At 40.0% G+C, this 15,690-nt stretch overlaps 1 protein-coding gene across 1 annotated transcript; it reads right to left on the reverse strand.

The window, feature by feature from the left end:
• Positions 1-7,020: 7,020 nt before the first annotated feature.
• On the reverse strand, positions 7,021-15,634 carry rnf114 (ring finger protein 114). The gene is made up of 6 exons (XM_079477744.1): positions 15,499-15,634; positions 15,150-15,300; positions 12,250-12,356; positions 11,643-11,757; positions 10,754-10,861; positions 7,021-8,635 (listed from the first exon to the last, which is right to left on the reverse strand). Exons 1-6 carry the CDS (start codon positions 15,615-15,617, stop codon positions 8,570-8,572), a joined length of 666 nt encoding a protein of 221 aa, XP_079333870.1. The 5' UTR covers positions 15,618-15,634; the 3' UTR covers positions 7,021-8,569.
• Positions 15,635-15,690: the final 56 nt, after the last annotated feature.

Genomic DNA, 15,690 nt, shown 5'->3' on the forward strand with positions numbered 1-15,690 from the left:
CAAACTGATACAACCCTAAGCCTAGTCATATGGCAGTGTTGGCAAAATTGTATTCAAGATATTTGTTGTCAAAATTCACCAGACTGATACATTTACCCGAACATAATTTTTTTTTACTGGGAAGAAGTTTCAAACATCAATCAGATTGTGTTGCAATTCAATTCTCGCAATGATTTGTGTCATGTTTTGAATACGCTTAAGAAATCTTCTCTATGATATTGCTTTTAATGTATGTATGTGTGCGTGCGTGCGTACAGGACATGTTTCTGTGTGTTGTGTACACTGCGCTCCCTTAAAAAATTGGGTGCATGACGCCCCTGGTCGAAACGGTCAATTGTCCGGTTTGAATAGGTCCAAAAGCTTACCGTACAACCGCATCTGCATAGAGGTTGATGTTGTGTAAAGGCTTCTTTGATAGTGGCCTTCAGCTCTTCTGCATTGTTGGGTCTGGCATATCGCATCTTCTGCTTCACAATACCCTATAGATTTTCTATGGTGTTAAGGTCAGGCGAGTTCGCTGGCCAATTAAAAACAGGAATACCATGGTCCTTAAACCAGGTACTGGTTGTTTTGGCACTGTGTGCAGGTGCGAAGTCGTGTTGGAAAATGAAATCTGCATCTTCAAAAAGTTGGTCAGCAGCAGGAAGCATGAAGTGCTTTAAAACTTCCTGGTATACCGCTGTGTTGACCTTGGACCTCAGAAGACACAGTGGACCAACACCAGCAGATGACATGGCACCCCAAACCATCACTGACTGTGGAAACTTTACACTGGACCTCAAGCAACGTGGATTGTGAGCCTCCCCTCTCTTCCTCTAGACTCTGATTTCCAAAGCAAATGCAAAATTTACTTTAATCAGAGAAAAGCACTCCAGTCCTTTTTGTCTTTAGCCCAGGTGAGATGCTTCTGACGCTGTCTGTTGTTCAAGAGTGGCTTGACACAAGGAATGCGACAGCTGAAACCCATGTCTTGCATACGTCTGTGCGTAGTGGTTCTTAAAGCACTGAGTCCAGCTGCAGTCCACTCTTTGTGAATCTCCCACACATTTTTCAATGGTTTTGTTTCACAATCCTCTCCAGGGTTCGGTTATCCCTATTGCTTGTACACTTTTTTTCTACCACATCTTTCCTTCCCTTCGCATCTCTATTAATGTGCTTTGACACAGAGCTCTGTGAACAGCCAGCCTCTTTTGCAACGACCTTTTGTGTCTTGAGATACTGAATTTGAGATTTTCCTTAGTTGTCAGTTATAATCATAAAAATTTAAATAAATAAACATTTGAAATATATCAGTCTGTGTGTAATGAATGAATATAATATACAAGTTTCACTTATTGAATGGAATTAGTGAAATAAATCTACTTTTTGATATTCTAATTATATGACCAGCACCTGTATGCAGCCTATTGCTCAAATGCCATTTATAACTCATGTCCTGTACTGGTTCCAATGTCTTGTACCTTTGACGGTGTTAAACATGTTGTCATGTGGATGGGAATAAGCATGGAAATTATATGCAGATGAGGTTATGCGTAGTAAAACTAGGCATTGTAAAATGTGTACTGTACGGTGGTTTTGGTGAGAAGACGGGGTGGAGATGCACATACACACAATCTTCCTCTGACTGGGATTTATAAAGGGATTTTTGCGCAGGTTTTGGCCAAGCTTTTGTGCGAACGTACACTTTTAGAATGAAATCTACGGAGACTTTGATACATGAGGCTACAGGGGTCTCATTTATAAAACTATGCGTAGGATCCTCACAAAAAGTGGATGAACGCCAAAAAATGGTCTGACTTAAAAACCGTGAGTACGCACACCTGGAAGGGTATCAATCACCTGCAAGCCTGCGTACGCGACTCATCCTCATACCCCGCCCTGTACACGCCCATTTTTAACCATAAATAGTCAATGTAAAGCACCTTGTGAATGTGGACTCGTATATTAATAAGCCTGGCATCCAATCTGCATGTGAAGCCACACGTCACAAACCACCATATATGGAAAGTCATAACATTTCCGGGTCTAACCGCTAAGAGGCCATAAGAAAATCATAAAAAATTATATAAACCTGCCAAAACTCCCAGATCCCATCCTTTATCTCCACAACAAAATCACAAATGTCCACACGTCATTAACTGTGCTTTGCAAATGAATAATTGTTATAATTAGTATTAATAGTTAGTATTAGTTCTTAGAATAAGCCTATTAAAGCTTTAGAAAGTCTCTGCAGCATTTATATGTTAGACCAGGGGTCGGCAACCCAAAATGTTGAAAGAGCCATATTGGACAAAAAAAAATAAAAAACAGCTGTCTGGAGCCGCAAAAAATTAAAAGCCTTATATAAGCCTTATAATGAAGGCAACACATGCTGTAAGTGTCTATATTAGCTTTATTACCCCCCTAGTATCAAAATGATAAGTAGGCTACAAATACATAATGAGCATTCATGATTAAATGTTTATTTTCCCCTGTTTATTTTAAGGCTCATTTTTACCGAAGACACTCGGCCCCTAACGTTACCCATGTCACTGGTGTGGCGGTTTACATGTGCAATGGCGATGTGTGAACGTCAGTGTCAAAACTCTAAAGAGTTAATAGCTCATCTGAAGAGCCATATTGTGGAAGGACACGTGGTCACTTGTCCAGTAAGAGGATGCACATTTCTCTGTTGTCTCTAAATCTTATTTTGTCTTTATTATGATTAAAAAGGTTTGTTTTGTTCCTGCCCTTTTCAGACACTGAATTTGAGCAGAAACCATAAAGATACTCAAAGGACCTGTGACTCTTCGGAAATGGTGAGATTTCAGGTTATATATATATATTTTTTTTTTTTTTCTTCATTAAATTCATTTTCCTTTGTCCCTTTACAATATTGCTGTTTTGTTTTTGTAAACGGCATCAAATGAGAGTGACAGGTGAAACAGTTTCAAGACAATGGCAGGAAAAGCATGCTGAAGATTGAATCAAACCTTGGCTGGAAATATTTGGTATGTGGTTTACCGTAAATAAAATTGTTGAAAAACATTCAGCTACACTGCAACACAGGGAAACTTGTTTTGCACTTATTTTCTCGTTAATTAAATTTCTTGTCTCATTATTTTTGTCAGTTATTATTATTTATGGTGTATGCCCTTTTTGTTTTCTTTCTAAATGCAGAAGGGGTCTAGCCAGTCAACAATGAAAGCTTCGTTGCCCCCCTGTGAGTCTTCTGGAAGAAATGATGGTGCCTGTATTCTTTGGTTTCCCTAAACATCACACCCTGTTTATACGAGGCTCTTCAATTAAGTCTGCACCCAAAGATTCAATAAGAGGTAAGCAGTGGTATTATTCAAGTTTTGCAAAAGAAAGATGGACAGGAGACACTAATCTTAATTAGCCGAGCTCAGGTTCATGTCCAGGTGAGCAGTTTCATACGATGAAGGAAACTGACGCTATAAAATGTAGATTGAATGATAGGTCTCATCACCATGCATTCAGTCATTAACTTCAAGTTCTATGATAAATCAATAGGAAATTTAAATACAATGTTTTCCAACAAATTATGATTGTGATTAGGGCTGCGTTGTCAATGTATTTTACATAAGTAGATTTAAGAACTGCATACTTTACACCTAAGAAATAATTTATCATTAGATCTGTTTTTGACAGCACGTTTCATTTCTGTGCATTTTGCTCAAGCACTGATCAAACTTTTGAAACTTTGTCCATTTTTTGCTGCAGAGGGGATCCTGCCAGTCCAAAGTGAACTCCTGATGGACATTGAAGTACTCCTGCAGAGCTTGTTTCTTCGACACCATGCGCATTAGAAACTCCACTGAGTGCTTTCCTTCACCAACGCAGGACCCAGTGACTAATTACTGTTGATCGGTCAGGGGCAGGTCATTTTTTGTTTCGCGTTTATTAATTCCTCCATGGATTACCAGCCATATATATGGACACATGCTGTATTCTCAAGATCTATGCTGTTTGGTAGGAATAGAGAAAATGATATGTCTGTTTTGCAATGGTATGTCAAATTTTCTCATTGTTTTTCAGTAATATTCACTACCTTAGTTATATATGAGCATCTTTAGATTTTTCTATATTTAGCGGTTGCAAATGTAAAATGTACGGTAAACTCATATTTTACTGTATTTTTAGCGGTAAAATACCGGCAGCTGTGGTTGCCAGGAATTTACCGTAAAATGTATCTCGTCAAAATAAAATCCTGTAATTTGTTATACAATTTCACTGTGTTTTTTACTGTCAAAGGTTTTAATAAGGTTTAACATATTTCTGTTATTTTTACAGTTATTTACCATAATAGGGTCTATCATATTACTGTTAAATTAACAACAAATTACTGTAAATATTATTATTAGAACTTTTTTTTTTACTGCAAATATCCGTAAAAAGCTATGGAAAGTTGCATTTTTTACATAAAATTACTGTATAATTGACAAATATATTTGTTTTTTTCTACCATGATTTTGGTAAAAATATGTTGTCTACTGGAAAATTTAGGGTTACAAAACCAGTATACTGTATTGTCTTTTACAGATTCCACATTTTTTTCACGGTATATTCCTGGCAACCACAGCTGCCGGTATTTTACCGTAAATTTGACAGGTTTTTTTTAACAGTGTGAAGAGAATTTAAATGTACGTGAGGTATTAATACGTACTCACGGCTACTTTCTGCAATCTAACTTGACTTCACTGACTCACCAATTCCCCTTGTCTCCAGAATATGTGTACGCATGGGTCAGAGGTTGCTTACAAGTGCTCTGGTCAACTTAGTTTTTTCAATAAATACCAAATTTTGAAATTGGCGTACGCACGTTTATATATAATAGCAGCGTGGCGTTCAATTGGAGAGTTAAATCCTTCTGTAAAAAAATGGTTTTAAACAAGTGGCCCTAATATAAGGACGGAGGCAGCTAATGTTGTACTGTAGGTCAAATGCATCATTCCATACATAGTACGCTGTTCTTCTGAACATTGATTAAAAATTGATTAGAAACAACATATAAAGAAGTGCAGAAAATGATAGACTGCTCGGCTAAAATTATATTAAATGCTTTAAAATGGCAACCAAAACCAGAAAGATGTGGAAGAAAACGGAAAACTGCCATTGGAATGGATGGAAGAATGGCAAAGATTCAGCCAATGATCAGCTCCAGGGTGATTGAAGAAAGTCTGATTTTACCCACAAGTACAATTAGAAGACTAGACACCCTATGTAAAGCCAAACAAACATGTGCTGAATATGTTACTACAGGCCAAAGATCACATTGACTGCCCTACAGAGACAATGGCGCAAGACTTTGTGGACTGATGAAAGCAAGATTGTTCTTTTTGGGTCAAGGGGGTCGCAGACAGTTTGTCAGATGACCCCCAAACACTGAACTCAATCCACAGTATGATGCATGGTGACGCAAGCATCATGACATGGGAATGTTTCTCATACTATGGTGTTGGGCCTATTTATGGGTGTAACAAAGTTCCATAAAAGGGAAGGAAGGAGGCAGGAACTGGCGAACATTTAACAAAACTTTAATCAAATCAAATAAACAATAAACACGGATGTAAAAGACAGGCAGCCACCTCACGGTAGACTGCCGGCCATAAAACATAAACACAAATTTAGCATATGTCCGGGCCAGGTCCTCTCTCACTGACAGTCCGGTCGCTCGTCCTCTTTATTATCTCCTCCGTGATACAAGATACCCGTACAGCTGACGCTCGTTAACACTCATGCACTGGCCTCGCATCCTGGCTCTTGACCCGCCTACCTCGCTACATACTCTCATCGCCCCTCACAGGCGGTGGTTCCTCTGAGACTGTGCTTGCCCCCCCCCCCTTTGGGGTGTCGCGCAGCCTCGGCGGAACTATTCCCTGAGGGTATGCACCGACGAGACGAGAGAACGTAGACGGGAGCACTCCGAGCGATCGGAATGAGAGAGGAAAAAAAAAGATAGTTCGGTTCCCCGACATGCTGTAGCTCGGTCCTCAGCCCAGCCGAGAGGCTCTTTCTCGCGGTGCTATGCGGTGGTGCTGGACGTCGGTGGGACGGCTCACTCCTCCTCCGCCTCTTGGTGGTTGTTTTCTTTGGCTGAGGGCAGCCGGCAGGAAGTTTTCTGTTCCCTGCTCCTCCCCTTTTCCTTGGTGGAGGACAGCAGGCTCCGGTCAATGGCAAACGGCCCGAACTCCTCCGCTCCCTCTTCTACGGCCGCCACCCCACCTAGGCCCAGGAGTATGGCAGCAAGGTCTTTGTACCAGCCGATTCCTCTTGCTCCCGCACCACCGCCTCGGCACCGCAATGTCGAAGAGCGAGGGCTCTTCGACAGCATGTTCCTCCTTCCTCCCGGGTTTCAGCACCCATGTAACAAAGTTACATATAAAGTAAGGAAGGAGGCGGGAACCGGCGAACATTTATCAAAACTTTCATCAAATCAAATAAACAAACACGGAGGTAAAAGATATGCCATAAACACAAATATAACGTTTGGGCCCGGTCCTCTCTTACTGACGGTCTGGTCACTCGTCCTCTTATGTACCCCAATCTCCTCCGTGATACGAGACCGGTGCGCGTACAGCTTCCTCGCATCCCGGCTCTCGTCCCGCCTACCTCCCTACAATGGGATTCCGGGGATCATGGATCAGTTTGAATACTTAAAGAGGTCATGTTGCCTAATGCCGAAGTGGAAATGCCCTTAACATTGGTGTTTCAACAAGACAACAACCCCAAACACAGCAGTAAGTGAGCAGCATCATGGTTCCAGACCAACAAGATTAACGTAATGAAGTGGCCAGCCCAATCTCCAGACCATAATCCAATAGAAAACTCTGAGGCAAAAGCAAGACATGCAGAGGAATTGTGGTCTATAGTGCAATCGTCCTGGGCTGGAAAACATGTTCACAGGTGACATGAGTTGGTCGACTCCATGCAACACAGAGTTCAGAAGCAGTTCTCAGAAACCGTGGCTAAACAACTAAATATTAGTTCAGTGATTCACAAGAACACTTCAAGCATTTTATACAGTAAATGTTTTACTATGTTTAACTTTAAAAAAAAAAAACTGTCTGCAAGTCTATTTACACAGCCCAACATAAATTTTTCTTCACAGTAATACAACATTTGATAATTTGTTTCTTCTTGTTTTGATTTAGAATAGAATGTGCAGTGTGTATTGAAATAAAAGTTATTATAAGGACTTTGAGCTTTACTCACTTATTGAAACACACTGCTATTATTTTGAACACAACTTTATAACATTTTTCTAATGACTTCAATACTAATAACTTGATTTATGTCCACAGACCACAGTCTCACTTATGGTCCCTGTGGGGATCAATCGTTCTTTTCCTTTGATAAGATAACATTTCCACAGACAACTCAAAAACAACCAAAGGAAAGGAAACATTGGGGCTCCAAAAATGATTTCCATTACTTATTAACAACTTACAGGTTTACATCAGACCTCCATTCAATTAAACTTTATTATATCGAACATACCAAATTGCACATCCCTATACTGCTGATACTCTCAAAACACTGTATAAGTGTCTTCTGACTTTGTGTTAGGAATAATTTGTTGCAGACCAATCGAATGACAGAGTACCGCGAGAAAGTTTTGAAAGAAAACTGAGCTCTGCTCTCGCAGAACTTTGATGTCATACGCCGACCGGTCTGCGCAACACCCGATGAAAGCCATCATAATTAGCGTATTGCTAATAGCTTCTGTCAAGACACTTACATACGGGCATTGAAACTCTGATTGTATTTATAGACTTCATATGATTCATATGCGAAAAAAACTGCTCACACTGATATGGGGAGCTATAGGTTCCTGACCACTTGCCAAAAAAAAAGAGAAAACAGAAAATACACATATCTGGAGCTGACTTGAATATGGCATTAACTTTGCGATTGGCTGTTATGTGTTGTGGGGGCAGGGTGGACGCAGAGTCACTGAGAGAGAGAGTCGCGCCAAATAGGTTTTCACAGCACCGGCGGTTCACGGATCCTCCCTCTCAACGACTCTGGGGGAGGCGGGGTGGGCACAGCTTCTGATAGGGATGGCCGGTTCCCCCGTGGAGCCGGGCCTGCAGACCTGGTTAGGTGTTAAGACTAACGACACAATACTGCTCCCTACTGCTTCAAAGGCATACAAACTTATTTCAGTATATTGCTCAGCAATAAAGCAGAATGATAATAGACAAATGAACAAAAAACACATTCCTCTGAACTTGACTGTCTGAAAGAAAAACATGAGGCTTTATAATAATAACAACAGGAATATTTTATATACCGGGCTGCAGCGTTACACACGTTTATCTTTATTATGTAAACATTTCTTATGAAATATCAACTCTTTAGCATACGTAAATGACAATTGCTATAATATATGATTTTGAGTGTTTTGGAACGTCAGACACAAAAAATGGAAAAACTTCTGCTGGATTTACTACACATGTCTGATAAAAATAGTCTTGCAGCAAAATAGCCCTCAACCTCTGTAATAAAAACAGATTATAGATTTGTGTGTGTGTGGTGTTTAGCTTGTGATTTACGTCCCGTAACATCAGTTTTCCATAAGAGAGCGCTGTAGAGCTTCCTGGATCATGGTTTGTTCATCTGTTGCGTAATCCTGAAAACAAATCAAAGAGGCATTTCACACAAGAGATCTGAGGTAAAGAAAAAAAGCACCTTTGCTTCCCAGACACCAGTGAAGGCTTTCGGGTGACCTGCCGAACCAGCACTGATAACACTGTGATCACAGTGACGGATTTGGCCTGCTTTTATTGAGTAGACAATAATCTTGACGGTCTAAACCAAAACAAATCATGAGATCAATCAACGGCTGAGGTCACAGCTGGAGTGGGACGGAAGATCATCTCTGGACTTCTGGATCCAAGCTGGCCCATTACAGACGTGCAAACACCCATGTACATGATCACAATCAGTTCGCACAACATCTTTCTAATGTAAAATAACTTTAGTGCTCATGTTATTTTATCATGGACAGGTCTTCAAGCTTTGTTGTTTGTCATTTATTAACTGATAGTAGCATTAGGATCTAAAGATCAAGTAACAGTCTTTCTGCACCCATAGTTGCAATATTTTTACCATATTTAAACGTTTATTTTTAGAACTGTATATTACACTTCTGATTTCACAGATTTTTTTTGTATGTTCATGTATAACCAGTGATATGCACAACGGGTAGAGATTAGTGATCGACCGATATTGGTTTTTTTAAAACAGATACAGATTATTTGCGTATTTATGTGCCCGATACCCGATATGCAGAACAGATGTTTATTTACATAGATTACAACACAGCTGAACAGTCAACACAACAATCACTCCCTCCTTAAATAGAGGGTCTGAAAGATTAGCACTTGCACCAAACTCATTTGTAGGGACCGAGGACTGGCACGCACGCACACACAGAGCTCATCGAGAAAGAGAGCGCATGAAAACAGGTCGGGAAAGCGAGAAGCGCTGTTTATCTTCTAGTTAATCGATCACAGATACAGCCACTATCACAGATGGATACAAACATTACGTGACACCGAATAAGTAAATGCATTGTACGGGAAACACTGATGGAATAATACATTGTCATTAAAGTAACAAACAAAACGGCAAATAAATCTCAATTGGTAAAATATGCTACGTTAATAATATTTTTGTCAGTCTTATAAAATACCTGCGGACAAAGCACTGTTTATATATGCAATTACTAACGTTACATTCAAACTGTGATCGCTTGAGATAATAAATAATGAATTCCACAGGGCTGTATTTATTTCAATGTTTATTAGTGAAATAATGGTTATATAGTCGATGAAAGTATAACTTGGGGTGTCATTTTAACTTGCCGTGATAGTGACTTTATCTCTGATCGATTAACTATAAGTGATTGTATTCAAAAATACGTTTGTTTGAATACAGCGCAACTTTGATATTATACTAAATAATTAATAAATTATTATAATGTACTTAGCCCTGGATGCATGTACGCAGTAATAATAAAGTTAATAACATAAGCTGTCTTTAAATGTCATTTACTTTACGCTCTTGTTGTATCACGTGATAACACTCATTCAAAAGGTTTTCTTTCAGCCTTTTACCGCAAAAAAATATTCGAGAACTTTAATTTTTAACCATTAACAGAAATGTCCTCTAACAAATACAAAACAGAAGTGCGGAGCATCAAACAGGAAGTCACTTGTGGTAATAGCGCCCTCTATGGAGACGTAAAGAAAAAGGTGGATAGATACACACCATCATACGCTCATCTCAGTCTTGCAACTCGCTTCAGCTCTATGCGTCCAGTCACACAGCGGTCCAACCCTTGACTTGACTGATTACATTAATACAATAAATACACATGCCCGCGAGGAATGTCTCGGTAGTCCTGATGGCCAGTAGACGCCTGGCCTTCTCACAACAGCAAGAACACTCCCTTGTTTGTTTTCTGTGTGTGTCGTACAGTTATGAAATTACTTTGATATTCTAATAAGAGTTCATTAAAAAAGACAATATCTTTCAAGTTTAACCTTTTAGTTTTCAATCTGATCCACTCACACGTGGGGGTGCTTTCACAGCCCTCACTTCTTGACATAATGTGGAAAAAAGAAAGCCCAGAAAATCACATTCATGAGAAGGTAATAAAATTAGAATTTACAGGAACATACAGTATGTCCCAGCAAAGAAAAAAGTATTACCCTGGAAAACCTGATTATGAAAATGGACTTACCACAAAAGTATCGTAAGAGAAAGCATGTCTTATTTTGATGTGCTGAAAGAAGTCAGTGCTCCTGTAATTGGGGTCACCCCAGGGCATGGAGGCACAAATTGGACACACCTGTAACAGACGACAACAGCAGTATAGAAATATTGCTCATTTTTGGTAAATAATTAATTAATAATGACCTATGAATGTTATTATTATGCATAATCTAATTTATCCACTGTGCTGCTTCAGTGAATTTAATAAGAAATAATTAGACAGCATGTGATGTGTGTGTGAATAAGAGAGACAGAGACTGTAAAAGGACGCTCAGAGAATGTGTTAACTCCATTGCACTGCAGCACTTTCCTTTTTTTATATAAACATGCGCTTGTTTACAGCAACAAGTTATCACTCTGAGTTTATTGGGGACAATCCATTTGTTGGATACCGCCACACAGCCAAATGTGCTTGTTTCATAAGTTAATAGATAGCTTAGTGGCAGAGTGATACAAACGGTGAAGCTCTACATGCATTTTAATGTCTTTGATGACATACAACATATGGGATTTATGTATATAGATTTGAGGAAGATATGAAAAAAAGCAGCTGCGTGGTTATGTTGTGTCAAATATAAACCTGTTTACCAGTCTAGGAAAGGTAACAGAGTGCTTTAATTTTAACTAAGAAAAACAATTATTCAACATTTCCTTCAAATTATGACATTAAAAATGTATAAAAACTGTATTTTGCTGAGAACCAAATTGTGTCAAAAGACACAAAAAAAATTACATGCATGAACATGTGAAAGCACATCTGCTAAAAGCACACTTGCATTTGTAAGCTTACAGGCTAAAATTGAGAAGACAGATGCAAAAGAGTGCATGCATTAAGCAGCAGTGACAGGCTGTCTCACCACTGGACGTGGGTCATGTGTGTGCCGTGAGGTGCAGTGTTCCATCAGACCGTCCTGATCAAAGTTAGGGAGGTCACAGTAGGGACAGGTGAACGTGAAGCGGTTCGGCACTGAACTACAGGAACAGAAGGACGAAGAAATATCCATATATACATGTTGTAAAAATTAATGCATGGTACATATACAGTATATTTGGTATGCATATGTCATACAGGAGCGGCGCTAAGGGTGGGCTAAGGAGCAAAAGCCCAAATATTTATTGCCATGCCCGGTAAGAATCCCTTTGGGGCCGTTCAAATCAGTCCTTATGCGTGCACAAATTGGTTATTTTTCAATGTAGATGCATTGCAAGTGCGCTCAAATAGGAAGCAACACTATCGAGGGGCGCATGTTCAACACGCTCCTTTTTCCAGGCATGTCCGTGCAGAACATCCATTTATCCTTTGCCGGAGCCTTTTAATCTTCACCTCTGGGTTACAAGTATGATGTTTTAAGACGAGAATGGTATATTCTAACTTACAAATGGATGTCTCTGGGCTAAGCCCTGGATATCCATTCACCTTAGAACCGCCTCTGATGTCATTCATGCATTTAACATTGGTAATACCTGACAATGGAAGGCTGTTTCTGTGAAATGGACTTCATACCCTCTTTGACATAGTCTTGATATTTGGAGCATGTTTCTGTGTGGGATCTCATCTGGGACAAAGGTACCTGCCCAAGAGAGTAATGATCAAAACCTTTCATTACTTGGGTTTGAAGCTCTTCATCTACAGATGCACACTTAGTTAGGTCATCTGTCAGCTGCACGCCTTTTCCCAGCGCTGGTTAGATCATTCACTTCCCAAGCTGAAGCAGCAGTACAGCACTCGTTTATCACACTCAACAATGTGATTGTTAATGACCAAAATCCACAAGGATTGACAGGAAAAAGTCAAACATTCTCATTGAAAGCATCTTAATGATATCTAATGTTGTATGTATGTGAGAGGGTCAATTACTCCTGCGCGAGTCAATCATCATTTCTCATCCTAAACTTCAGAGAAACAAATAAAACTACATTTAGACATCATGTTATATGCGTATGTTGCATATGTGTGAGGGGGAAACGATTGTATCCGGCTGTCAGTCACTCTTTCCTAAACGAATCCTGAATCCTGTATTATATTTTTCCCTAAAAAAAGCATAAAAAACTAAATAGATTAAATGAATACAAGTTATACAATCTACATTTTCAGTAAAATGTGCTTCTTGATAAGTTTCTTCAAGAGGTTTTGCTCATTAATGCTTTTAAGGTTAAACTGATGTATTGCTAATTGTTATTCGCTGTACTGTGGCACAGATGTCTTCACTCCGTTTTGCATGCAACCTCCAAACACAAGTTAAGGTATTTGCACATAGAGTCTGGAATTCTCTTACACGACTTTTGTATTCGTTATTCAGAAAATTCATCACGCACACAAACCTTGCACACTGAGTCAGATGCATATTAATGAAAGCGTTGTGGAAAAAATGGCAAAACAATAGAGCCTGAGTGTGACCCTTTGTTCGCCTCTCTCCTTGTCTCCTTTCATCCCTTGCTTCTCTCCAGTGGCCCTACATTGCTAGGTAGGCTGTCGTCACCATCTGCCTGCAGTTTCTTGAATACCTGTCAACACTCCTGTTTATCACACCCATCCATCTGTTTTGTTATTTCTCCGGTGAAACTCCAGTATTTAAGTTTTTCCCATCAATGAGGAACCCCCGAAACCCTGCGGGTCTCCCGGATTTTAAAGGTCTTCTAAAGTCTTCTTGCTTCGGCACTGTGGCTTGAAAATCAGCGCATTCTTATCCAGTCATCTGCTCATCTGCCACGCTCTCTTTATATATTCTATAAATTTTTGTAATCTGCACTTTGCGCCGCCATCCTGGATTTTGGCATCTCTGAATTGTCAAAACACCTCTCAATATGCATTCAAAAAACGCAGAGAATTTTTTTTTTAATTACTAACTCATTCCGAATTTTTTAATTCCGTCCGAAAATAACGGAGCGTATGTAAATGTTGATTGACACAACTTGAGGTCGTATTTAGTTTAGTTTCGGCCTTCAGGCATCTATTAATCAGTTGCACGATTCTGTATGTCAGTTATGAGCTGCACCCTCATCATCTTTTAGAGATTTTTGCCGTTTTGGTAATGTACAGGTCCAGGATCTTAACATTGTTTAATCTGGCAACAGAAGCAACAGTGCTAGCGCATGATGTCATCAGCATCTGAACGTCCTGCGCCCCCGAAACATAAGACTTGCAGACTCGCTTTACGCTAGTATGCGCCGTCGTTTAGGCAAAGCATCTGTCACATTCATTTCGACCCCGCGACCAAATGGTGGTGTGAGAACTGGACCCATGAACTGGGTTTTTGACTTGAAGGGGCGCTGCCAAGACCGATCAATGTATGTCACAAATGACATGCAGCTTCGTATGCTTTCTAATAGCTCTTGCGATACTTTGGTATCGAACAAATCTCTTGGCAGTTCACACAGCATTGAAAAGTTAATAACTTTTTCAAACTTTCTTAAAAACATGCTCCCTGTCAAGTAAGTACTCTGTGAATGAAGAATCCCCAACAATGATTTGTTGCATTATGTCTGAGATTTATATGTCGTCCCCACCAAAGGAAGCTTTTAGCGACTTGTTAGCAACCGCGGTTTTTAGGACACAATAAGGCTTTAAACTAAATTACAAGCGGGTTATAACTGGTGTGTTTTATGTCATAGATTCAAAAGGTGAATATATTTTAGAGGTTTTGATTACCTGCCCTATATTTTAGAGCGATTTATCAAAAACCCATCAAAAAACCCATAGACTTTGGAATTCTTCAAATGCGAACTCGCTTCCAGTGTTTGTATATATCAATACTTCATCCCTGAGTCATTTAAGATTTACAGAAATAAACAACGCTGGTCCAGGTGCACTTCCTGATTCAGTTTCTTACGACATAAACATTGGAACAAAATCCAACCAACAGAACATTTATTACAGAATCAAAATGTATGTAAGATAAGATACAAATATAAAACAAATAAAACTATAACCAAAAGTGCTTCTGGTTCAGCAATTATATCTTGCGAGGGGGGTCTATATTTAAGCAATAAGGTCCAAGAAGCCTTGGTTTACAGTGATTTTATAACAAACTAACTAAGATGTCCAGCAAAGGTATAAACCCTCTTAGCGGTTATAAAATCACTTTAAACCAATGCTTCACAGGCTTATTTATAAAACACCCCATCCCATCTCCAGCACTGCTTGTGTGGCAACCTTTCTTCTTTTGTTACAAACAGGGGATGACGATTGACGAACAAACCAGATTGCACTAAACAAATGTAAAAGCACAAACACGTGTCAAATAGTTTGTAAAAGTCTGGCATTGCTGAAGGGGGAACACAAACACTCACTCACGGTCGTTGGATTGGAAAGAGATTATTGTCCCATGCATGTCATAGGAATGATGAAAATGATTTGCACTCGCCTCATTTCCACAGCCTTTGCATCTTCCTGACGACCTGTGAATGAGCTCCTCCAAAGCATCGGCTTTAGTCCACTCGCTCAGATCGGATCTGCAGACCGCACACACGGCTCTCTGAGGCCGTAAACACTCCTGGAGACAACTCTGGCAGAATCTGACAGTGCGACGAGAAAGCAAAGGTGTCATGCGGAAACTACTACAACTCCCAGAGTGCCACGCTGCAAAGTTTTCTACCAGAGAAACAAAACCGAAAGCAGCCGGTTGCGTTTCTCAATCTTTGCTTCACAGCAGCACACTGAGACGAAATGACACGTTAAGCGAGCCTGGCATCCGATTCACTGTCAATACTCACGTGTGTCCACACTGTGTGGTCATCGGACGGGTGAAAATTTCCAGACACACGGGGCACACGAATTTTCCGTCTGCGGCGTCGTTAGCATCGCTTTGGTGGGCTGTTTTGAGCATCGCCATGTCTGCCGCTCGCTGTTCCGCGTCGTTTTACACGTCCGGCGTCCGGTGAGATTCTCACTGTGTGGCGCTTGAG

This window comes from Barbatula barbatula (assembly GCF_947034865.1).
Source record: "Barbatula barbatula genome assembly, chromosome: 17".
In the NCBI taxonomy this organism is placed as follows: domain Eukaryota; kingdom Metazoa; phylum Chordata; class Actinopteri; order Cypriniformes; family Nemacheilidae; genus Barbatula; species Barbatula barbatula.

Bases quoted from the DNA above. Each gene is read 5' to 3' on its own strand.
- rnf114 (XM_079477744.1), bottom strand. From the start codon at position 15,617: ATGGCGATGCTCAAAACAGCCCACCAAAGCGATGCTAACGACGCCGCA. The intron at 10,862-11,642 runs GTGAGACAGCCT...CGTCTGTTACAG, and splicing joins CACATGACCCACGTCCAGTG to GTGTGTCCAATTTGTGCCTC. The intron at 8,636-10,753 runs GTAAGTCCATTT...ATTTGTTTTCAG, and splicing joins TCTCTTACGATACTTTTGTG to GATTACGCAACAGATGAACA.